Source organism: Leucopleurus acutus (genome assembly GCF_964270905.1).
Source record: "Leucopleurus acutus genome assembly, chromosome: 8".
Lineage (NCBI taxonomy): Eukaryota > Metazoa > Chordata > Mammalia > Artiodactyla > Delphinidae > Leucopleurus > Leucopleurus acutus.
This window is the reverse complement of record NC_139151.1, coordinates 15899011-15923180: the sequence shown is the minus strand read 5'-3', so window position 1 is coordinate 15923180 and position 24170 is coordinate 15899011. Positions and strand designations below refer to the sequence as shown.

Sequence of the window (24170 nt, the reverse complement as noted above, 5' to 3'; positions counted from 1 at the left end):
CCAAGAGCCACCTCTCAGTGTTTCCTCCTGGCATGAGAGTCAGTTGGAGGATTAAAGGACCCAATGCAGACCCCCCCAACCCCCAAAGTATACACTTTCCACTGCTACTTGCCTACAGGCCCAGAGGTTGGGGAGAGAAGACAAGGATGCCAGCCAGTCCAGCCAAGATGAGCTGCAGAGCAAGAAGTCCAGAGGCTCGGAGAGGTATAGTGCGTGGGAGGCCACCCTCAGGGACTCTGGGATGGCGTGGACTTGGGCAGAATTCCTGGCTTTGGTCTACGTACCTCAGTGTGCTCCTGCCTGAAGGCAGATGGTGAACTGACTGGATGGCCTTGCAGAGTCTGCGTGTGTGCGTGTGCATGTGCATGTGCGTGTGCGTGTGCGTGTACACAAACCAAGTCAGGAGTGGGAGGTACTGCTGGAGCATATGGGAGTACTTTGTGCCCATAGCACCATTGTGGGGACAAGGCTCTGTCCTTTTCATCAGATTGGATGAAGCCTTGTGTGTCCCTGCTCGTGGGCCAGGGCTGGATAGCCTGCTCGAGGTCCGGGGGACCATGTTAGAGGGTCGGTAGTGCAGCTCAGAGCTCCGAGCCAGGCCTTACCACATCAGAAATGGCTGTGGCTGTGTGTGTGTGTGTGTGAGTGAGAGAGAGAGAGAGAGAGAGAGAGAGTGAGAGAGTGAGAGAGAGAGAAAGAGAGATTGAGAGACAGGAGCTTCCAGCTTCTCAGGCCTGAGCCCATGATAAGAGAAGGGCTGCCACCCTGGAAGGGGAAGCGGGTGGTCGTGACACTTTTTGGACCCTGAAAAGCTGTCAGCATTCTTACTTGAAGCTGCAGCTTCCTGCATTGTCTATAGTCTGACCGTTGGAGTCTGGCTTCTCTTTTTCTCCCTCTTTTCTGCTCAGTTCTTCCATCATCACCCCCCGCCCCCAACACACACACACACTCTCCCCGGCCCCAGTGATGGCAGGAATGCATACACCTGTCGGTGTGCCCAGCTCTCACTCCTGGGCCAAGCAAATGCAGCCCAGGGACCTGGGAAGGCTGAGTGTAGTCCAGGCAAAGGGAGAGCTCCGGAGGGAGTTCCTTCGTCCCGCTTTTCTGGCTGCTTTGGCCTCCGTGGGCTCTCCATGGAGGTGGGGCCCCAGCTGAGGTCCAGCCCGCAGGAGGCATGGACCTCGGTCCCCGTACTCCACTCCCCAATTCTCCTGCTGCTGTCCGAGTGGAGGCCCTGACTCTGCTGCTCTGCCCAGGTTATCTCCTCCTCTTCTGCATGGGGAGCGGCTCCAGAGTCCCCTTCACAGCCAGGCCACGGATGAAGGGCCCCCGCAGCCCCTGGAGGAGCAGCTGGAACAGAAGGGGGCAGAGGAGCCTGGGGAGGGCTCTGCAGGCAGCCCCACGCCCCCTGGTTCCCTGCAGAGGTAAGGGTGGGCTGGAAGCCTCCCAGGGTGGGCGTGGCAGGCCTGGAGAGGTGGGGAGAGCAGGGGGCGGGGTTGCAGCCTAAGCATCCGCCACAGACATTTCTGCTGAGTGTTTCACACAAGCTGGAGAGTTAGGAAATCTGCCTCTTCCTCGTCCTTGGCCTACAGCTAAAGTCGGGGTGCACAGCCTGATTAGGGGAGCTTAGAAACTGGAACTAGGAAGTATGTCTTCTGACCCAGCTGCCCTCCTGCCAGGGGCCGGGGCAGAGACTGCTGTCACCCTGGACTAGGCTGTTCCTGCCAGTGGGGCCATTTCTCCCGGTCCCCACCTGCCAGCCCCCTCCTTCCCAGCAGGCATCCCACTGCTAGTCACTCAGCAAGCCTGTGGGGAGCCCTGCTGGGTGCGGGGCCCGGGGCTTCCCTGAGGCCAGCTGAGAGGACCTTCACTCCCTAGCCTGCTCCAGAGCCGGTGTAGACTTGCTAGTTTGTTCCCCTGGCAAGAGAAAGACGCTGGTCTTAGAGCTCATCTGGTTGGAATGAGTCACTGGGGGAGGCTGCGTAGCAGCCGTGTTTAGTCGGCAGCATCCGCGGAACTCTGCTGTGTGCAGAGCCTCTCCTGGGCGCCATAACCATTCTGCATCCCACCTGGGACGCGAATCTCTGGTCCTTCAGTGTAAACTGCTCGGGGAGAGGCAGGGAGGGAAGCTGGGATCTGAGACCTGAGATAGGGAAACCACAGGTCTTGCCAGGGCCGCTGCCTCCTTTGTCCCCATCACAGACCTTTGACCCTGAATGGGGTACACCTGGAGCCTCTCACCTTCCTCTGGCTTTAACACAGTTGCTTCCTTGTTGCTGTCAAGGGAGGAGATCCCAAGCCTACCTGCCGCCCACGAGAGGGGCGAGGAGCAGTGCTCCCAGGCTGAGGGGCCGGGCCCTGGGCAGGATGAGGCCGAGGGACCCAAGGAGAAGGTGGCGGTCGGCCCCACCCTGCCAGTCTCTCCAGAGGCGTAAGGGCCAGTTTTCATATCTGTCCCTGCCCTGTGTGTGGATTGCTTCAGTGCCCATCTGGTCTTGGATGGTGGGGAAGGGTTGCTCTGGCTCCGGCTCAAGGAGTGGAGTGGGGGGAGAGTGAGTGAACCCTTGGTTCTGCGTGCAACCTTGACCCCTAAGCAGCCCCCTGGGCTCCCCTGGTCAGCACCTGGGGTACGAGGCTGGAAGCGAGGGGGAGGGGGGAGGGTATCTCCTGGGTCATTAGCAGAAACCTGGTAAAGCGTGTTTTCCCCTCTACCAAGCATGTTTTTCTTTGAAAAAATTATTGAGGTATTTATATACACGAAAGTACATACATCTGAAATGTCCAAGTCAGTGAGTGTTTACATACGTATACACCATATCACAACCACCCAGATCATTAGCAGAACATTTCCATCCCTCCTGAAAGTTTCCTCAGGCCCCTTTCCTCTCAGTCCACCTGCACTAGGTCACCGCTATTCTAGCTTCTGTCCCATAGATTGGTTTTTCCAGTTCTCTAGCTTCATATGAATGGAATTATCCAGTACACAGTATATATCTTTTGTGCCTGGGTTCAAAGCTCAGCTGTGCCCTTGCACCAAGCACGTCTAAAACTTAGAAACCTTTCCGCTCTCCTCCCCTTTCTCACCCCTTTTAGAGATCAGGAAACTGAGGTTCAGGGAGGTGAAGTGATTTGCCCAAGGTCACGTCGCCAGTCGGTTGCAGAGTTAGGACCTGAGCCCTCTAGTCGCCCGAGCCGTCGACTTCTGACTCTCGCTCTGTAGCCACCGTGCCTTTTCTCTGCATGGAGAGAAACGGGTGTCAGGGTGATACAGGTTTTCCTGTCTGTGAGCTGAGCAGTACAAAAGGATGAAGCGTCCTCAGGATTCGGGCTGACTGTTGGGCAGAGACAGGTTCATGCCCTGATTACTCACAGGAAGCGTCACCGAGAGCTGGCGGGGCACGTGAGTGCACGATCTCCTGTCATCGCTGTAGCGCTGCAGGAGTGATGTAGGGAAGGGGTAGCCTGTTTTTCAGGTGGTGATATATCCCACAGTGACAGCTCTGCCCCTGAGGAATGACATAGCTTTCCCAGGTCCCCTGGGTGGCTGTGGGCAGCCAGATCAGGGTGCTTTTGATGAGGACAGGAGGTGAGTGGGGTTCAGAAACAGGACCCTCTGGGCAGAGGTCAGAGGGCATTTTCCCAGGGCTTCTGGCAGAGAAGCTGGCCAATGAGGCTCCTCCTGGCTGCCTGGGCTGATGAGTCCCCTTCCTTTTTGTTTCTCCTCCCATCCCAGTGAGGCTGCCCCTGCTGGGAGGCTCTCTCCTGGACCACACAGTTTCAGTTTACACAGCGCCCTTAGGAAATGTCTTCTGTTCCTTTCCTAAGTCTTCTCAGGCTCCATAACTTCCTTGTTATTAATCTTTACGGCTACGTTAAGAATGGATTGATTTTCTGGGATTCGTGGGGAGTGGCTCTGTGTCTGTGCCTCATTTGTATCCATGGGATTTTCATTTATGAAGGTGACTGAGTGACAACACAGAGAGGCCCATGCCACTGAAAGAAGAATTTGTTCCTTATATTTCCAGAGAGAAGAGGGCATGCCACGCCGGGTGGGGCCACGTGGGGAAGGACCAGGGTTGGCCAGGAGGCCGAAGAGGCGAGAAGGAAGAGCATAACCCAGAGCCTTCATTGGGGTTTTTGTGGGAAGCAATGGGCGAGACAGGGTAAGTACTCTGAGCGAGTGGAGGGGTGGAAAGTTTGAATAATTTTGGAGGGCTCTGGGCCTGGTCTCTAGTTACCTGGTGCCTGGCCCTGGGTGATTTTGGGCGTGGGAAATAGATCAGGAGATGGTAGGGGGTGTAGCGATTGGTTGGTTTGCATGTGAAAGACATACTCCCTTTGCTGTCTCTAAGGATTGGCTGATCTGGGAGGGGGCACCCTCTCCTTGACCAGCCAGCTTTTTCAGATGCCATAACATCATGAAATACAGAAAATAAAAAGCATGATTAGTAGAGTCTGTCACCTGCATAGATATTGTCAAGCTGAATCAGGAGGAGTTCAGAGCAAAGGGCAGGTCAGGGAGTGCACGCAGGGCTAGCAAGCAGCCACCGCTGTGCGTGCTTTGTGGCCAGAGGCCTGGGTCTGGGAAACAAGGATACCCTTCCGTTTGTCATCCCAGCATCTTTCATGAGGTGTGTATAGAGAGAGGGTAAATGAATGAAAACAACTGGGTTGAAAGTGAGCGGAGACAAGATCCCTGATAGTGATCTGAGTTTTAGTGGTACCCTGGCCATTTCAGGGCCATGGGTATCATATCCGCCTCCCTCTCCTCCCTCCCTGCCCGCCTTCTCTCTTTGCTTTCCCTCATACGGCTCGGAGTAACTCGGTGGCCTGTCTGAAAGGACGACGCTCTTACTGAGCCTCTTCTTGGCCACTAACTGTTGCAAACTGTGTCTCACCGATGCTGATACCTGAGGAGTGGCCTAGAAATCGGACCTGCCTCTTCCTCTGGAGTCTTCAACTGCCCAGTTATCTCATAGATCTTTCAGGCTCACTGTTTGACCGCCTCGGACCTAAGCTGGGAGTTTGGGACACTCGATCTTTAAAACAGGGACACAGAGGAGAGGCCCACTGAAAAGCAGCCCCATTTGCCTGTGTGCCAGACGTGCAGGCAGGCTCAGTGGTGCGTGCAGCCTGGGCACACACGGGCACGCCGGCTGATGCCCCATCTCTCCGCAGCATCTGTCCCCAGGGCTCCACACAGCTACGTAGCCCACAGGGGAGAGAGACATTAAAAGGTACCATCTCAGGGAAAAAAGATGATTTCAGCTCAGGCTGGAGATGAGTTGGAGGGTTGATGAGGCTGAGAGCTGTGGGGGGAGGCTCTTTCCGAGGGCGGTATTCTCAGAGGAGGTGGCGGCCACGTCTTACATCTGCATCAGTCGGGCTGGGACAGGGGACTGAGAGGAAGCTGGGAATTGGAAGCGGGGAGATGGGCTTGGGAGCAGAAGAGAACTGAAGGCAGGACTCAAGACTGCTTCTGGTCTGAGTCATGATTTTAGGAAAGATCTTAATGATATTTCAGAGATAGCAGAAGCCTTTTGTGTCTTCCTTCTCTCTCTGGCCTCAAGGGGCTGAAATGGAATTCCAGAGCCCTTGTTTACTTCTGCTCTTCTAATTTGATCCCGCCCGCTGCCTTCTGTCTCCTGCAGTGTGGGAGCTGAGGGAGGAGGGAGTTTTACATCCCCAGCGGTGGACGGGGGACTGGCTCCCCTCTTGGGCTCTGGCCCCTCTTGTCCTTGATTGGACCACGCCCATATGCCGTTGGGGTCCACTGGGCCACCGTGCCAGGCCTGCCGCAGCTGGAGCACCGCGGGAGAAGATGGTGGTTGGGTGGCCAGACCGATTTCTGATGTGAGATTTAGGGACCTGGGAATGCCAGCATGTCCTGGCCTTTAGGAAAGCCGCTCTGGGAGGCGAAACACTTTATCCCACTTATGCTTTCGTTGCTTAAAATGTTCTTGGGGTTTCTCTTTGGGTATCTCCTTTAAGAACCAGAATACAAGCAACATAACAGCCTTCATTATAGACATCTCTTTAACCGATACCAGTGTTCCTTATCTTACCACCCGCCTTATGCATCCAGGTTAGAATTTCTTTTACACATTTCCAAACAGTGAATTCACTCTAAGCAGATGAAGCTGTGGCATCATCGGGGAGATATGGAGCCTGGCATCTGGTTGTGCTCTTGCTACTGTCTTTGGCTTAGGGAAGGGTCTCCTGCCCGGCTCCCTTGGCAGAGTGGGGAGGACGGTTTCCCATTCCTGGGCCTCCATGGACTATTCTAGGTCTCAGGGCTAGGAGCTCTAGCAGCGAGGAGACATGCTGCTACTTCTCCCGCTGGCTCGTACACACTGGCCTCTGTTCAGTTTGAGAGTCAGAGAGCAGCCTCTGGGGACTTCCCAAACTGCTGGCCTTGAGCCTCGAGTAGCAGGGAGAGCCCTGGTAGGGAGTCGGAAACAGGGCCATGAGCCACTCTGGGGAGGAGTCCGTGAGGGACAGAGCTCTGCTCTCTTCCTGCTGCCGCCAGCCCTTGAGCCACAGCTTGGGTGTTCACTCTGGCCACAACCCACCAGGTGCCCTGAGAGCCTCCTACGGGGCACCCTCATCCCCAGGCTCTCGGGGCCTTTGACAGCCACCGTGGGGCTTGTCCTATAAAACAAATGCTGCCTGTGTCTTCGAGAGGGTAGCCTTGCTGCCCGCCCTTGGGTACAGTGATTTGCACTTACGATTCCTGACCCTGGGCCCTCTGTTAGGGTTCCGTATGTGCTGTTCTGTATCTGTATAAATCCTAGTGCCGAAAGGTGGGTGGATAGTAAACCTAGTGAAATGCTGCTTCCACCCTTGGCAGGCGATCTACAGAGCCTGCGGCTCCCCCAGAGCAGCTCTCAGAGGCTGCACTGAAGGCCTCGGAAGAGGCAGTGGCCCAAGGACTCGAGCAAGAGCAGAGGGGGCTCCTGGAGTCCAAGCGAGAGAAGATGCCGCGGCTGCAGGAGAAGCTGTGGCAGGAGGAGGAGGCGGCGGCGGAGACCCTGCAGCTTCACCGGCAGAAAGAGAAGGCGCTCAGGTCCCGCCCCGACCCCAGTCCAGCTGCCCCAGCTGTGCAGGGACACCCTCCTCCCACCCTGGCAGCCACGGGGATGCCCGGGGCCCCTCCAGGACTGCCCTCCAGTGGCCCGTGTGGAGGGGTGGGCTCCCTGGCCAGGGCTCGTGCCTTTCCTCTTTTTGGGGAGGACTTGGGAGGCGTGATCGTAATGAGGGTAGCTAACATTTTTTGAGAGATTACACTGATCCATATGCTCTATGTCTATTAATTTGTTCAGTCCTCGGAATGGCCCTTATGAGGTGTCGTCATCAATTCTGTTTTGTAGCATCTATAATACAGATGAAGAAACTGAGGCACAGAAAGGTTAAGTAGCTCGTCCCAGGTATGGAGGCTTGTAGGCAGCAGAGCCCGGGTTAACCCAGGCGCTTTGTCTCCGGAGAACAACTACATCGTCCTCTCTCTTGGGAGTCAGGGCCCTGTTGGAACCCGCTGAGATTGGGAGGGACCACGTGAGGTGCTCTCGGACCCAGAAGTTTCTGTTTGGGTTCCTGCTCTTTGAGCAGCTGCCTGCGAGGCCCTAGACAAAGGCGACACGGAAGCCTGGGCTGGGCCCACATGTACAGGATTGTGTGTGTGTGTGTGTGCTGGAGTTTTATGGGAAGAGGCAGTTCAGGGCTGGCATGATGGCTACACAGAGTCACCAGGTCCCTGGTCTCCTTTCATGTCTCTGCCATCTTTAGTGCTGGGTTTTACTCTCAGGGTCTCTTTACAGTCCAGTATAGCTGCTGGATCTCCAGCCATCGTATCTGTGCTCCAGGCAGGAAGATTAGGGGTACCTTCTAGCTCATTCAGTCCCTTTGAAGGCACTTTCCTGGAAATTTTACCCAATAACTTCTGCTTATTCTTTAAAGGAGTTTTCCTGGAAACTTTACCCAATAATTTCCACTTATATCTGGCTGGCTACCCCTGGTTGCAAAGGCTAGCTGGGAAATGTAGTCCTTCAGCTGGTCCTCTGTACCTGATAGAAAAAAAATCAGGGTTCTCTTAGTAAAGAAAAATGGGAGAATGGATATTGAGAAGGGTAGTAAGCAATCTCTGTCACAGTCCCAGGATGGGAAAGGTGCTACAAAAAGATGTTAATATATTTCACTTACTTAGCAAGTAAACTAAAGGCTAAATCTTGTCCTCTTGGACAGAACATCCGAAAGTGCTAGAGACTTGCTATTTTTCTATCATATGTAGCAAAGACGTATAAAAATATTTATGCTTAATTTAGAGAAACTAACAAAGCCAACACCCAACTACCCAGAGGGTTGGGGACAGTCTCTCTCATTAGCCCAACACAGGATCTACTGACCCTGGGTCCATCCTTATGTCACCCCTCCTGGATCCCCAGCCAGAGTGCATCCCAGAGGACAGATCTTCCCGCAGCATCTTCCTCTTCCAGCCAACTGAAACTTGGGGCGGGGGCCCACCCAAACAGGGTGCAACTCAGCTTACCTTGAGAGGCAGTGCCTGGGAGGAAATCCCCGTGGTGTCTCCCTGCCCACCTACCAGGCTCCTCTCTCTTCCCAGTCACCCTCAGCTGGGCTGACTGTGCCTTTTGTCCCTCCCCAAACCCCCCAACTGCAGAGGGGGCCTCCCAGAGACCTCTTAAGTCGCGGTGAAAACCAGCTGCCAAAAGTGTCCGACTCAGGGCCTGAAACACAGTAGTTGCTCAATAAATGATGGCTCTTGATTGTAAATATTTTCAGTCGAAATCAGTACAGTGTCAGCGGTCTTGACTAAGTGGTTTCTCTGTGGGCAGTGCCTTGCCTGGCTGTCTTCCAAGTAGTTTATCACGAGAACCCTGTTTCTGTTTACGTGTGAGCCTTTCTGAGGGTTGGCGCCTCCTCTTTGCTGGGAAACTGCCACTTGGTAGAAATTTCTGGAAACCCCAGCTGACCTTGTAGCAAATAATTCTCGAATGAGAAAGCAGGCAGTAAGGCAGGCAGGCTAACTCTCAGTTTCTTTAGTTACAAAACAAGGAGATTGAGTTTAGTTGTAAGATGAAGAGAGAGAGTTGTAAAATGCAGGACTTAACCTCTAAAGACCCTTCCAGCTCTGCCATTCTGCGGTGCTACGTGTAACATTTGGCCACGGGATGAAGAGAAAGGGTTTCTGGGGAATCTAGAAGGAAGGATTTTTACTTCACTCAAATTTTCTGTCATCGTGGAAGAGAGCAGTGGTGCTGATAACTTAAAATAGGAAATGAACCTAAATCTTTTCTGGCTTTGGAATTCACTCCAGAAGCTTTTCAAAGAAATTGTCTTCTGAATCGTGCACAGCACACAGCCCCTGGTCACGTGGGGGCCGCAGGAGGGTTGTCTGCTTGGGATGAGAAGGGTACTATCGTTAGTCTGCAAGTAAGGTACCCCTCATAGATAATGAAAGCTTGCTTATAGTTTAGGCCTGGTTGATACTGTTCAAATTCAACAAACATGCATTGAGTACCTACGTCATATCTGTTACTGTGTTTGGCACTTAGGATAAAACAGGTTTTAAGACAAGACTCTTTCTCTGGAGAAGCTCCCAGGCTTGTAAGGAAAACACACATACAAAAGATTAATTAATTATGGTGCAGTGTGATGCGTGGCACCGAGCAGCATGCTTAAGAAAGGTCCTCATATAAAGTGTGTTGGGAGCAGAAAGGTAATTGATGAACTTGGAAAGACTTCTCTGAGAGGAGGGAGCTGGGTGTTGAACAAGGAACATGGGTTCATCAGGTAGGAAAGGGGATTCTAGACGGGGGAACCAGCATGAACAAAGGCCAAGAGGCAGGGAAGAGTGTAGTGGGGTTTAGGGGGGGGTGGCTCATCTGCTGTGGCCAGAGCTGGGCTCTAGTCAGACTGGATCCCACCTTGAGTGAACGCCACCAAGGTGAACCTGGAGGCCGAGGGGAGCCTTTGGCAGAAATGCTGTGCTGGGATCATGGAGCCTGTAATCTGCTTCCGGCTGCAAAGAGCAGGTGGTTCATAGCCCCTCTAACCTGGGGAGGTATTAGAGGGAGGCAGCAGGACCCAGAGGCTGAGGTTAGACTCGTCTTTAAGACTTAGGAAGCTTCGGACTTCCCTGGTGGTGCAGTGGTTAAGAATCCGCCTGCCAATGCAGGGGACACAGGTTTGAGCCCTGGTCCGGGAAGATCCCACATGCCGCGGAACAACTAAGCCCGTGCGCCACAACCACTGAGCCCATGTGCCACAACTACTGAAGCCTGCATGTCTAGAGCCTGTGCTCTGCAACAAGAGAAGCCACCGCAATGAGAAGCCCGCGCACTGCAACGAAAAGTAGCCCCCGCTCGCTGCAACTAGAGAAAGCCCGCGCACAGCAACAAAGACCCAAGGCAGCCAAAAATAAATAATGAATAAAAAATAAATTAAAAAAAAAAAAAGACTTAGGAAGCTTCACAGGCAGGCTACGGGCTTTTGGAGGCCGAGAGCCAGGGGTTATGCCTAAAAGAGGGAAGGCCTTGTGGTCCCACCAACAAACTTGCCTTTCCTTTGCTTCACAGTTCCCTGACGGAGCAGCTGCAGAGAGCCACCGAGGAAGAGGAGAGCCTGGTGAGAGAGCAGGAAGGCCAGAGGCTGTCCCGGCTCTGCGCCCAGGTGCAGTGCAGCGTGGAAGCGGATGAGGACCAAATCAGGTGAGTGCGGGCTGTGGGCTGCCCGGCCCCCTGGAGGTCCACCCCTGCCTCCCCCAGTGCCCAGGCCCATCCCCACCCGCTTGTCTGCCCAGGGCCGAGCACGAGGCTTCCCTGCAGAGGCTGCGAGAAGAGCTGGAGTCTCTACAGAAGGCTGAGAGGGCCAGCTTGGAAGAGAGAAACAGGCAGACGCTGGAGCATCTCAGGGAAGACATGGAGGCTTCGGAGAAGAGAGAGCAGGCCGCCCTGAACACGGAGAAGGAGAAGGCCTTGCAGCAGCTGAGGGAGCGGCTAGAAGGGGAGAGGAAAGACGTGAGCGCCCCCCTCCCCACCCCAATGTGATCCTGGGCTGCCTGGGGAGGAGCTGAGCGCTGAGGAAGAGGAAGCGCCAGCCTTGGGGCGCAGGGTGGGGAGCCAGGTGGAGAACGGGTGTCTGCGTGGATGGGCAACGAGATGTCGGGCCGGCTGTCTGGGCCCGTGTGGACCTGGCCTGTGCATTTGGGAAGATTTCATGACTGAAAGAACTTAAACCAGACCAGAGCTCTTGAGACAAAGGGGCCTCGTCCTTGTCCCTGAGGGGCAGCTGTGAGGACCCCGCGTTTCTCTCCTTTCCCCCTGCCTCAGAGTGAGAGGCTAGCGCGCTCAGAGGAATTTTTTCTCCTTTGTCCTTACTCCCTGTCCCTCCAGTCCAGTGGGTCTGTCTCTAGGTAAGAGGCTGAAGTAGGTAATAGGCCACATGGAACTTTTGTTTTCTTTTGGTGATGGGTGGAGTTTCAGCTCTCAGGCCCAGGGTGTCTGCAGCGAGGCGTGGGGGTGTGGGGACGTCATTGTACTGCACGCGCTCTGGGAGGTGGTGCTGAGACGCGCAGGCAGGAGTGTTGCCTATGTACCGGTGGCCTAGAGGTGGGGAAATGGAAGCCGTGACCGAGCCTTACTGAAAGGCCCCTCCACTCTGGCGTTCACGTCCCCGTTCGTTTGCGAGGTGCAGACTTGAGGGACAGTTATTTTGGAGGAATCAAAGATGTGCCTGCGGTTCCCCTTGAGTGCTTAGGTCAAGAGGCATTGGGGGTGGTCTTCTGGCTTTCCTCGTCTCAGCTCAGAGCCCGGCCAGCCTGCCCTGCGTCCTCACAGGCCCTCTGCTCTGCCCCAGGCGGTGGCCGCGCTGGAGAGGGAGCACAGGGAGGAGCTGGAGCGGCTGTCTTCCTCGCTGGAGGCCAAGCACAGGGAGGTGAGGCGCGGTGGCCCTGGCCGGCGGGGCAGACCCTGGGCATCCTGGGGTGTGAGCCGCGGGACCGCTTCACCCACACCCCGTCCCCTAGGGAGGGAGTCTCCCTCTCCTGCAGCCCCCGGGGGGATGGGTGCTGGGACCCTGGGGAACGAGTCCCCCGCGGCCACTCTGCAGCGCTCTCTGCGGGTCACGCTCCCCTGTGTGGGTGCCTCCTCAGGTGGTCTCCAGCCTCCAGAAGAAGATGGAGGAAGCTCATCAGAAAGAGGAGGCCCAGCTGCAGGAGAGCCTTGGGCGGGCGGAGCAGAGAGCTCATCAGAAAGTTTATCACGTTCTCGAGTACGAGCAAGAGGTGAGTGCTGGTCTGCTCCTTCGACTCTGTGTACCTGTCGTGGACACTCTGACGGTCGGCCGAGCCATCCTTGCCCAGGGGTCCTCTGCTTTGCTTTGGACAGCTCAGCTGGGGTCAGGACTTCAGGTTCCGTTTTCGTGCCTTAGCTCCCTGGAGGCCAAGTGCTTCTCCACCCCCATGCCCTATATGTGAGGAGGAGGGCGTGCTGGGTGTGGCCGTGTGTGTGTCACCTGACGTGTGCACGTGGGGACATTGGGGAGGTTGTGTCACGTGTGTATGAGTCCCTTCAAGTGCTTCAGTCCCCGGGGGCTGCTCCAGCCTCAGTCCTGCATTTCGCACCCCTGCCGCCTGCCCTGCAGCTCAGTGGCCTCCTGAGAGAGAAGCGCCAGGAGGTGGAGAAGGAGCACGAGAGGAAGATGGACAGGATGAAGGAGGAGCACCAGCAAGTGGTGGCTGAGGCCAGGGAGCAGTATGAAGCCGAGGTGACCTCACCACGTTCCCTGGCACTTGCACGCACGCACACACACACACACACCCCGGGGTCACACACACACACACACACACCGGGGTCACACACACACACACACACCCCCCCACACACACCCACACACACACACCCCGGGGTCACACACACACACACACACACACACACACACACACACACACCCCGGGGTCACACACACACACACACACACACACACCCCACACACACCCCGGGGTCACACACACACACACACACACACACACACACACACACACACCCCGGGGTCACACACACACACACACACCCCACACACACACACCCCGGGGTCACACACACACACACACACACCCCAGGGTCACACACACACACACACACACACACACACACACACACCCCGGGGTCACACCCACACACCCACACCCACACCCACACACACCCCGGGGTCACACACACACCCCCCACACACACCCCGGGGTCACACACACACACACACACACACCCCGGGGTCACACACACACACACACACACCCCCCCCACACACACCCCGGGGTCACACACACACACACACACACACACACACACACACACCCCGGGGTCACACACACACACACACACACCCCACACACACACACACACACACCCCAGGGTCACACACACACACACACACACACACACACACACCCCGGGGTCACACACACACACACACACCACACACACCCCGGGGTCACACACACACACACACACACCCCACCCCCCACCCCCCACACCCTGGGGTGACTTCACCACGTTCCCTGGCATGTGCATGTGCGTGCACACACACACACACACACACACACACACACACCGGGGTCACACACACACACACACACACCCCCCACACACCCCGGGGTCACACACACACACACACACACACACACACACACACCCCGGGGTCACACACACACACACACCCCACACACACCCCGGGGTCATACACACACACACACACACACACACACACACACACACACCCCGGGGTCACACACACACATACACACACACCCCATACACACCCCAGGGTCACACACACACACACACCCCAGGGTCACACACACACGCACACACCCCACACACCCCACCCCACACACCCTGAGGTGACTTCACCACGTTCCCTGGCATGTGCATGTGCATGTGCATGCACACACACACACACACACACACACACACACACCGGGGTCACACACACCCCGGGGTCATTCCCAGCTGGCCGGAGGGCCTGGGAAGGGGACCACCTGTGGTCAGGGATGGTGGGAGGCTTTCTTTCCCGGCACCCTGCAATGGTGAGATCGTGTTTTGCCTTTTTCCTAAAGCATTAGGTGAGGAGCGATTCCTCCCCATCAGCAGGCTGCACTTTGCTCTCATATTAATAATAGCTGACGTGTGTTGAGCTTGTACGACGTGTGGGGCACTGTCCTAAGCTCTTTATGTATATTACCTCATTTAGTCCTCACGACACCCTTAGGGGGTTCATACTATCATTATCTCTATTTTAAAAAGAGGGAACTGAGACTTGGGGAGTGTAAGCAACTCTCCCAAGCCCACCCTGGCTAGTAAGTAGAGGAGCTAGGATTCAAGCCAGAATGTCTGACTCCAAAGTCTTCAGTTTTAACCACCCAACACCGTGCCACCAGGGTTAATAGAAATTCCAGGACACCAGGAAATAGACTGGCAAGAGCCACCCAATATTTAGATATTATCTGCCCAACTGCAGCCTTCGGTGGGAACGTTCAGTGACTTAAGTGGACCCATGCCAGCTTGCTCACGTTGGGGGTGGACGAGGGGGAGGGCTGGTGGCTGACTTTAGCCCAGAGCCAGGCCTCTACCCAGGGTTTCTAGGCTACTCCTCCAGTAACTGGAACCGGTATCCCAGACTCTTTGCACCAGGGCAGAAATAGCGGCCCATCGTGGTGAAATGTAGTTGACTCCCTTCCCAAACCAGTTCTGCCCTTGCTGAGGAAGAGTGAGAATTTAGTAACGATCTCTCTTCCCTTAAGGAACGAAGGCTGTACGTGCAGGGGTGGTGGGTGAGGACGTCTGACCAGCATTGTTTCAGCAGCAGAGAGCCAGGGTGCAGGCTTTCTGGGGGCGGGACCTCGCCGTCCTCAGTGCTCTCCTGCTCTTCTCCAAGAGCCGGCCTTAGAGGCCTGTTGGGGTCCCTGATGGCACTGACCCAAGGCTGCAGGGTGGGCTGTGGTTTTAGGGGTGGGAGGGGCGGCTGTGGTTTCCCACCGGCGGCCCCATCGTCCGTGCAGGAGAGGAAGCAGCGGGCCGAACTCCTGGGGCACCTGACGGGAGAGCTGGAGCGCCTGCGCAGGGCCCACGAGCGGGAGTTGGAGACAGTGAGGCAGGAGCAGGACCGGCAGCTCGAGGACCTGCGGCGGCGGCCCCGGGAGCAGGTGGGGGCCCCGGGCAGACGGTCGCTTGGGGCCCGCCCTGCCCGACCCCTCCACCCCGGGTAGAAAAGTGCTGGGGGCCGGCACTGCAGCAGCAGCAGACGGAGCCTGACAGCTTCAGGGGTGGGGGTCTCTCGCTGGCCATGCGCAAGCTGGGGCATCTTGCGCTTTTGTTTTCTGGGCCGGGGAGCATCCCCAGGACCAGAGGTGGAGGTCAGCAGCCCCAGGGCCTCGGGGTTGGCACCTTCGCCTCTCCTCGCCCCCGCTGAAATAGACGAGAGGTGGTGCTCTGCTGGGAGGCCGTGGGGGCAAGTGGGGGAAGCCAGCCCAGCTTGGAGCGGGCGGTATGGGGTGGTAGGTCACAAACCCCTCCTGCCGCTCAGCACGTGCCTGTGCTCTTGCTACGCTCACGGCTTTCTCTCCACCTACACTTCTGTGCAGGAAAGGAAACTCCAAGATTTAGAGGTGGAGCTTGAAACCAGAACCAAGGATGTCAAGGCCAGATTGGCTCAGCTGGATGTCCAGGTGCGGGAGCGGGGGCGGAGGACAGGTTCTCGGGGACCCTGGACCTTGGAGTCAGCTTCCCCGGGAGAGGACCCGGGGCCCGGAGATGGCCAAATGGCCGGTCCTCTCCTTCGCCCGCAGGAGGAGGCCGCCCGGAAGGAGAAGCAGCAGCTCCTCGATGTGCAGAGGCAGTTTGCGTTGGAGCGCGAGGTTTGGCGGCCTCTCCTGTCCTCTCTCCTCTATCTCCCCTATTCCATTTCCTTCCCTCCCGCACCCCTTTGTTCACCGGATCTGTCCACGGAATTGGGTTCCAGACCATGTTGGCTGCTATTGCACAAATAGCCCCAGCGTGTGGGACCAGCTCAGGAGCCGCCGGGGGTGGGCCCGGTGGGGGACACTGCCGCTGACGGCAGACACAGGCCTTCAGTGTGCCTGGTTCCATCCTCTCCCCGTTGCTCTTCCCTGTTGTCTGGTGCTGCCCGCTCCCTGCCTGCCCCGCCCCCCCACCCCCCATGTCTCTGGGTGTGTCTCTCTTTCCTCCTGCCCCCAGGAAGCCGCAGCCACCCGTCAGCACCTGGAGGAGGCAAAGAAGGAGCACAGCCACCTGCTGGAGTCAAACCGGCAGCTCCGAAGAATCCTCGAGGAGCTTCAGGCCCGCAAGTTGGAGCTGGAGTCCCAGGTGGATTTGCTGCAGGCCCAGAGTCAGAGGCTGCAGAAGCATGTCAGGTGGTCTGTACCCCTGCATTTAGCCACCCCTACTGCCTCTCGCCTGCCCTCTGACCTCTGCTGCTCATGGGCCCTTTCTACTCAAGGCCCAGTTAACAGGCAGAGGTGGGGCCAGGTGGAGGGGCTGCGTTTTGTGGGGAGTTGGGGCTGTGAGTAGCCGGGGGTCCCTGGTTCTACTGTTCACGCCCCAGCTCTGCCTCCAGGGTCTTTGACAGGAGTGAAGGGATGGAGATGGTTCTCCCCGCTTCCCCCCAGGAGTCCTGACAGTGTGCTGCCTGGTCTGCTTCGTCATGTGACCCTGCCTCCCCCCACCTCCCCCCCTCGTCTCCCACCACAGTGACCTGGAGGCCAAAGCTCAGAGGAAGCAGGACTTGCTGAAAGAGCTGGCGGTGGAAGAGAGTGATGCTTCCTCACGATTTGAGCCTGATCTCCACATTGAGGACCTGAGGAAATCCCTTGGGGCGGTGAGCTTTTCCGTGCCTTGGGAGGGTCAGGGTGGCTGGGCTAGGGCAAGGCTCCAGGCACCAGGAGGGGGCGGGCCTCCAAGAGTGCACCAGGAGGGGGTGGGGCTCCAGGAAGACTCTGGGCTCCTGGAGGGGTCCTGGCTCTGTTCTGCATAGAACCTTAGTCTCCTATTCTTATCATTGCTAGTCCCCTTCTCCATCAGTCAGATTATATCTGTAAGTGAATAGTCCAGCGGCTGGCAGAACCATTTCTGTGTCTGGGCCACTAGGAGGGACTTTGGGGTCCTTGGAGCCCATAGTGTATCTGATGTTACCTTCAATGGGCCTTTTCTACTGTGTGTCCTAGAACCAGACTAAAGAGGTATCCTTTTCCCTCTCCCAGAGCAAGGAGGAGACCGACTTGTCCTTGGACAGGTGAGTTCCAATAACCTGTCTTATTTTGCGTTGAGGATGCCAGGAAAGGGTAAGTGAGTGCCTGCATCACAGAGCCGGGGTGGACTGAAACGTGACGGTGGTCTCCAGCGGGGCTCGGTTCAGGGAAGGGGCCCTGGGTGCCTGAGGAATCGTCTCTGACAAGCCAAGAAGGTGCCCATGGTGATCTCTGGCATCTGCTGACCTCTGCTTGTGGGTCAGGCTGATGGGAGTGTCTAGCCGTCTCTGGAGGCCTCAGGCACGTTCCCTTTCATAGTCAGGGTGGGAGGACTCAGCGCAGCCCGTGCCCCGCGCTCTGTGGGTATTTAGTGGCGATGTCCCCGCACTCTGCCCGGCCGCAGCACTGCAGTCTGTGCTCAGGATGGGCATCTGCTCGGGAAGTGGTTGTGACCCACAGCAGGGGTTCTCCGAGAGTGTGTGTCCCCCTCCAACCCCCCGCCCTGTCCCCCCGCAGCGCCCGGCACTACCTCTCTGCCGAGGGGGTAGCTCTCCGCAGCGCCAAGGAGTTCCTGGTCCGGCAGACGCGCTCCATGCGGAGGCGGCAGACGGCTCTGAAGGCTGCCCAGCAGCACTGGCGCCACGAGCTGGCCAGCGCTCAGGAGGCGGCCAAGGACCCGCCAGGCACCAAGGCCCTGGAGGACGTGTGCAAGGACCTGGAGGAGGTCAGGAGCCCGGGGGAGGCCTGGGGCAACCGGCGGCACTCCCTTTGGGCTCGCCCTCAGTTGATCATTCTGGGGACTACACGAGAGTGGTCACATGGGCCTTGGGGTCACTGGACAAGTCTAGGGAGACCAGACAGGAGATATAGGATAAGATCTCCACGAGGATGGAAGCTTCCTTACATTTACGTGCCAGTGCAGTGTGTGGAATGCTTTCTCTAATAGGAAGTCATTTGGGCCTCACAGTAGCCATAGATGATGTGCAAGGTAGTAGTGGTATTCCCATTTTCTAGGGGAAGAGGAGAGACGTTCCACAGTGCTTGGCCATTCCACCACACTCAAGACTTCACTCAGAAGTGAAAATCTTTTGAGCACACTTGGCATAAGCTTGAGTTACTTCTCTGTTTTCCTTCTCTGAGAGAGACCCTAATTTGCAATGAAACGGCAGAGACGCTGTGGTTATTATCAGTGGGATCACAGCTCTCTCTGCCATTCGGGGGTCTTGGCAGACGATCATACCTGGTCCCTTAGAATTCTGAGGGTGCTCAGAGCTGGTGAGTGAGCTGTGGCCCCTAAGCCTGGCTGGGGGGCAGCAGAGGGCAAGAGGCTGGTCCCGATAGAGGGGCAGCCTTCCCGGGGACATCTGCATGCTACCCCCAGGCCCTGTCATTGCTCTGCTGAATCCCTCCTCCTGCTGCCGCTGATAGTACTGGTAGTTGGAGCAGTGATAATAATAACCATTTGGTTAACAGTAACCATTTGAGAATTTATTAGGAGTGGGCATAGTGGAGGGCACGTAGCATACTCTATCTCTTCTAATCCTCACAACCCTAGGAGAAGTAGTATTTCTGTTTTTTAGATGAATGTCCAGACTGAGAGTTCAGTAATTTGTTCGAGATCACCCAGATCAGCCAGCCTACAAACGGCAGAGCTGGGCCTCCGGCATCTGCCTGGGTGGTTAGTCACCGTCTTCCTCCTCCCCTTTCTTCGTGGCTGCAGGAGACCAGGCACCTGGATGAGATGAAGTCAGCCATGCGGAAAGGCCACGACCTGCTGAAGAAGAAGGAGGAGAAGCTGCATCAGCTGGAGTCTTCTCTCTGGGACGAGGTGCAGCCCAATTTCTGCCGTGGCCTCCCTCCTCTATTCCTGGGATTCGGTTGGGTTCTTTGGGCCTGTGTCGGGACAGCTGGGCTGCCAGGGCCCAGGATTGGCAGTAGGCTTAGGGCTTCTGGGCTGGTGAAAACGGCAGTGGCTTCAGCTTTGAATTTGCTGAACACATCTGGGGCTTTGGATATCTGTACTGAGTGATCCTGAGCAGACCCGGAGCCTCTGGCTGAAGGTTCTTGGGAGGGGACTGGCCCCTGCCCTGGTGCCCGAGGAGAAGTTTGCCCCGGGTGTCAGGAATAGAGGCTCCTAGAAGGTTTCCCTACCTTCCCTGGGGCCTTGTAGCCTTTCCCCCAGATGCCAGAGGTGTAGGTACAACAGGAGGGAAGCTTAGGTGGAGAGACACCATGGGGAGTGTTTCCTGGTGGGGGGGAAGGGTTGGGGTCTGCCTGGTCCTGGTGGCCCTACTGCCCTATCTTCGGTGGCTGAGTTCTCTTAGCCTCGCCTGTAAGGCAGCCTATATGACGTGCCTCTCCTAGAACTTTGGGCCCAGAGAGCCTACCCACCAAGTCCTCAGGTGTCACGAGGGCAGTGGGCAGAAAGCACAGGGCAAGTCCTTACCGCCGCTTCACCCACCAGGCTTCAGATGAAGACACTCTGAGAAGACCCCCCACCAAGAAGGTGGTGACATTTGACCTCAGCGACCTGGAAGACGGGAGCAGTGACAGTTCCGAATCCTGCCCCCTGCCTCACAGTGAGTGGGGTATCCATGGGGAACGGAGGTGCAGCCCCTCCCTGCAGCCCCGTGTGGGGGCTGCAGGGAGGGGCTGCTCCTGTGGCCCCCTCTGGGGGCCAGTGTCTGGAGCAGATGCTTGGGCAGGAGTGAGCCCTCTGGGTTTCCCAGCACACTGGGCCCAGAGGCTCAGGGGAAGCCTTCTGATCATGCAGGGTCCTCACAGTGAGACAGGGGTCCCTCCTGGTGCCATCCTCGGCCCCCCGGGGAGGCTCTTCTCTCTCTGCAGCTGTGGCCTACAAATGGGTGGCGGCCCTCACCCTGGGGATGCTCTTTCTCTCAGCCAGCTTCCTGTCTGGAACACAGAAGCCCTGGGGCTTTTGTTGGGAGGAACGGGGAAGGGGTGGGGATGTGGGCCAGTAGGATGCACGGTGCCAGCTGGGCCTGGGCCATTCCAGGGCCCCGAGCCCGAGTCCTGCCCCACCCTCTGCCTCTTCCCTTTCAGTCGGCCCGACCCCGAGTCCCACTTTCCCCAACAAGATCCACTACCTGAGCAGCTCCCTGCAGCGGATCAGCGGCCAGCTCAACGGTGTCCTCAGCGTGCTGGGCAGCCTTAACACCCAGCCTCCGCCGCTTTTTACCTCCACGCCCTCACCGCTCCCCACCCAGGCCTCCAGGAGCACCCCCGCTCCCTCCTACCCCTCCCTGCTCCGGGTCTCAGCCTCATCCCCGGCTCCACCCACGTCCACCCAGTGGGCCTGGGACCCAGAGCTGGGCCCCCGGCTCTCCTCCTCCGTGGCTCAGACTGTGGACGACTTCCTGGTGGAGAAGTGGCGCAAGTATTTTCCGAGTAAGCCTCCCTCTAGGCCGCGTGTGGTTCTGGGTTCAGCCTCCCCGCCTCCCTCCTCCGCCTGCCCCTCGCCCCCGACTTTGGCGTGGCCCATTGACTCCGCGGTGGGTGCCTGAGAGGACCTTGCTGCTCGCCCTGTGGCTGGAGGCCCTGTGTGTCTTGACGGTTTACCGGATGGGGCCTTTACGATGGATGCTAGAGCTCAGCCGAACCTAGGAGGTCACCGTTGTCAGTGTCACGATCGCTGCCATCTTGTGTGTTATATGTATTATGGCCAGGCATTTTATGTATGGTTTTTCATTTAGTCCTTATATTAATCCTCTGAGGTTATAATATTTATTCCCATTTTACAGATAGGGAAACTGAGACTCAGAGGTTAAGTATTGAAAATATGCTCCAGGGTACCCAGGGAGTGAGCAACAGACTGGGTTTTGACCCCATGTCTCTGTGACTCCAGGGTTCATGACCCCTTGGCTGTATGTGGCCTCCCCTGGTCTCATAACCCTGCTAAGGAATGTGAAAAGCCATAAAAACAGTTATTTGAAGGAAAAAGTTCGTCTCCTTATCCCGGCCCAAATTGAAAATAATTTCAGTTTTAGAAATAAAATAAATAGGACCATTCCTGGCCATCCTCTGTCTCTCACCTCCAACCACAGAAGCTTCTCCTGTTTTTGTCTGGGGGGCAGTGCCTTCGCAGTTTCTCGGGGAAGGCAGGAGGGGGCTGACTCAGATGAACCGCTGCCCATTTCTGAACGCTTTCCTCCCACTTTTCCAGCTGGCATCCCGTTCCTCAGCAGTGGCCCTGCCCCCCTGGAAAACAGGCTGGGGTATGTGTCTGCCAGGTAAGCCTCCCTGTGGGCTCAGGGTGGAGCCACACCATTCAGCTGCTCGCTGCAGCTCCCTGGGCAGGTGGGACCTGGGAGGGGACCAGAACTCCTTGTCACATCACGCAGAGCGGTTAGGCAGGTCCCCAGGCCACGAAGCTGCCTGGGTCTGCGGTGCACCTCCGCAGCCAGCGAAAAGCCCCAACCGATGAGGTCACAGCGGGGCCCGGCGGGCCTTACCTGATCCAGCCCTGTGAGGAAGCTGCCGTGTGGCACCTTGGGGAGAAATGGGCCCCTGGTGGGGCCCTGCCCCTTCCAGCCCTGGAGTGTGGCCTTCGTCTCTTGCCCTGAGCTCTCTGTCTGCATCACACGGCTCCCTTCTTCCCCCAGGCCCGCTGAGCAACATCTGGGCACCCTGTAGGGGGAGACAGATGGGCAATTATTGAAACCTGTTATTAGTTTCCCGTTCATCTTATTCCTTACCGAATGTAGCCCCTGATGTATCCCTGCAGGCCCCCAACCATAAGTACAACCCCTCTCACCCTTTGGCCAACTTGGGAGCTGATGCTGGCAAGGTATTTGAGTCGATAGAGAGGGAAGCTTTTGCAGATGAGATTGGCCGGGAACAGGCAGATGTGGGAGCCTCGCCGTCAGGAGCGTTCACCCTTTCGGGAACTGATGCTCCTCATCCCCGAGGGGCATCCTTGCCTTGCTCCAAGACGCCCCCCCCCCCCCCGGCACTCCTGCCTCCTCTGCCCTCCCCGCAGTGAGCAGCTCCGCCTCCTGCAGCGTCCCCCCTCCCAAGTCCCCGAGGCGGGCAGCACCAACTTCCAGGACAGGATCGAGGCTCACCGCAAGTGGCTGGAACATTACAAGAATGACCCCAAGTCGTATCTTTTTAGCTGCTCTCCCAACCCTGATCCCTTCTTGCTGTAACTGCCAAGGTGTGTGGGCCCTCGGGGTGCAAGGAGGACCCCGTTGGGCCTGTGACCCTTCCCCAGGCGTGCTCACCTGACTGCAGAGTTTTCCTTCACCTTGTGGCCAGACATCTCTTCTCTTCGGTGCCCAAGCCAACGGCTGGTTCCGGCCTCCTGCAGCTTGGCCTGGATGAGAACAACAGACTGAAGGTGTATCGCTACTGAGGCCCTGAGCCGGCAGGCAGCCTGGCCTCTCCTGCGTCCAGACCAAGTGTCCGAGTTGCTGCCTGCACTTCACTCCCTCTGATGATAAAGCGTTCTCCCGTCCCCTCTTTGCTGCTTGCCTCACTCAGAACCTAGAGGAACCACGGGGAACCGGTGGCATTGGCGGGGGTGGGGGGGGAAGGATGGTATGACCAGAAACAGTAAGCCGCTGCCCCAGACCGTCTAACGCATCTCGGGCTGCCCTGTGTGACTCCTGCGGACTGGCAGCACTGACGTGGGGCAGCGGGGACAGGGGCACCTTCGCGAGAAGGTGGCACTGGAGGAGCTGCCTCCTTCCGAGGCCAGGGGACTCCTTTGGAGCAGAGTTGGCCTCTCGGACCTGCAGGGCCTGCTTGGCACTCCCAGGGTCACGTGTGTGGCCCTTAATTCGCCAGAACACAGCCCCCCACAGCGTGTCTGTACCCTGGGACCAGGCCCCGTCTCTCTAATACCTCAGCTGTGTAGAGATCAGACGACTTTTTTTTTTTTTTTTACTGTCCCCTTTCTTGAGTGTTCTCCCTCCTTTTGACTCTCTCAGTATTGGGCCCAGAGCCCTGCAGGAGGTGGCTGGAGGCTGGGCCCGGAAGTTTTGCTGCCTGTCTTCCCTCTGCTGGCCCTGGGGCTGACCTCAGGAGCACCCCCTTCCCCTTGCCCAGAGCATCCCAGCTAGATTCTCAGGGCTCAAGTACCCAACTATCAGGAAGCCAACAAGCCATAGGAAAAGTCAGGGATGGCTCTGGTCCTCACCTTGGCTTTCTCTTCCCGGACCACCTTGGGTGTACACGTGCGTCATTTCCATCCGTCTTTTCCAGCTGTGCCACCGCCCACCCCATCCCCCTGCCGCCCCTCCTCAGAGCTTGGAGACTTGTTCTGGAGGAGGTGAGGGGCCTGGCCTTGGCAGGGAGGGACCAAGTGCCAATGGGAGCTGCTGCCATTCTGGCACGGCATCCTGCAGCCCCACCTCCCATCAGTGGGCTCCTCGGGGGGACATGCAGGGGATGTTCAACGTCTGCCCCATTGTTTAAATACAATGCCCCCATTTTCCTTGTCTTGAAAGCTGTGGGGTTGCCCTTGCATCTCCAGTGCATAGGAACCAACTCTCCACCATCCCACCCTCGTTCCTCTGTCATGGGGTAAGAAACTAAGATCTCATACGTTACAACCAACTCTAGTGACAATCCTGTGTTTTTTACGTCAATTAAATCGCTGCAGGTCCAGTTGCTACAAGGCAGTTGTGTGAATGCGTCTCCTTTTTGAAGGACTTTCCCTCCCTGTAGTTTTAAGCAGGAGGCAAATTAATATTCACAGAACACCTAGGTATCGGATCTACTCACGTGACAAACCTGTGATGTAGATAGTTTTAGCCCCATTTCTGTGGATGAGAAAACCAAGCCTCAGAGATCTTTAAGTGCCTGAGGTCCTGGAGAAAGCAGCTGAGTTCCCTATAAGCGCAGAGCCTCATACGCCATCACTGTG

The 24170-nt window shown here is 57.0% G+C and overlaps 1 protein-coding gene across 1 annotated transcript in view; it reads left to right on the top strand.

Annotated features, from left to right (window-relative positions):
• Positions 1 to 22767, top strand: part of CEP164 (centrosomal protein 164) — a 70365-nt gene extending 47598 nt beyond the window's left edge. The window contains exons 11-32 of the mRNA XM_082845530.1: positions 119 to 204; positions 1257 to 1424; positions 2285 to 2431; positions 6851 to 7066; positions 10596 to 10727; positions 10820 to 11036; positions 11875 to 11952; positions 12170 to 12301; positions 12661 to 12783; positions 15077 to 15220; positions 15659 to 15742; positions 15863 to 15931; positions 16272 to 16447; positions 16785 to 16911; positions 17258 to 17325; positions 17798 to 18005; positions 19002 to 19109; positions 19746 to 19869; positions 20345 to 20689; positions 21465 to 21531; positions 22281 to 22403; positions 22559 to 22767. Of these exons, the coding sequence (XP_082701656.1) occupies positions 119 to 204; positions 1257 to 1424; positions 2285 to 2431; positions 6851 to 7066; positions 10596 to 10727; positions 10820 to 11036; positions 11875 to 11952; positions 12170 to 12301; positions 12661 to 12783; positions 15077 to 15220; positions 15659 to 15742; positions 15863 to 15931; positions 16272 to 16447; positions 16785 to 16911; positions 17258 to 17325; positions 17798 to 18005; positions 19002 to 19109; positions 19746 to 19869; positions 20345 to 20689; positions 21465 to 21531; positions 22281 to 22403; positions 22559 to 22655 (3039 nt within the window). The 3' untranslated portion in view covers positions 22656 to 22767. The remainder of the gene's footprint in view (positions 1 to 118; positions 205 to 1256; positions 1425 to 2284; positions 2432 to 6850; positions 7067 to 10595; positions 10728 to 10819; positions 11037 to 11874; positions 11953 to 12169; positions 12302 to 12660; positions 12784 to 15076; positions 15221 to 15658; positions 15743 to 15862; positions 15932 to 16271; positions 16448 to 16784; positions 16912 to 17257; positions 17326 to 17797; positions 18006 to 19001; positions 19110 to 19745; positions 19870 to 20344; positions 20690 to 21464; positions 21532 to 22280; positions 22404 to 22558) is intronic.
• The last annotated feature ends 1403 nt before the right edge of the window (positions 22768 to 24170 follow it).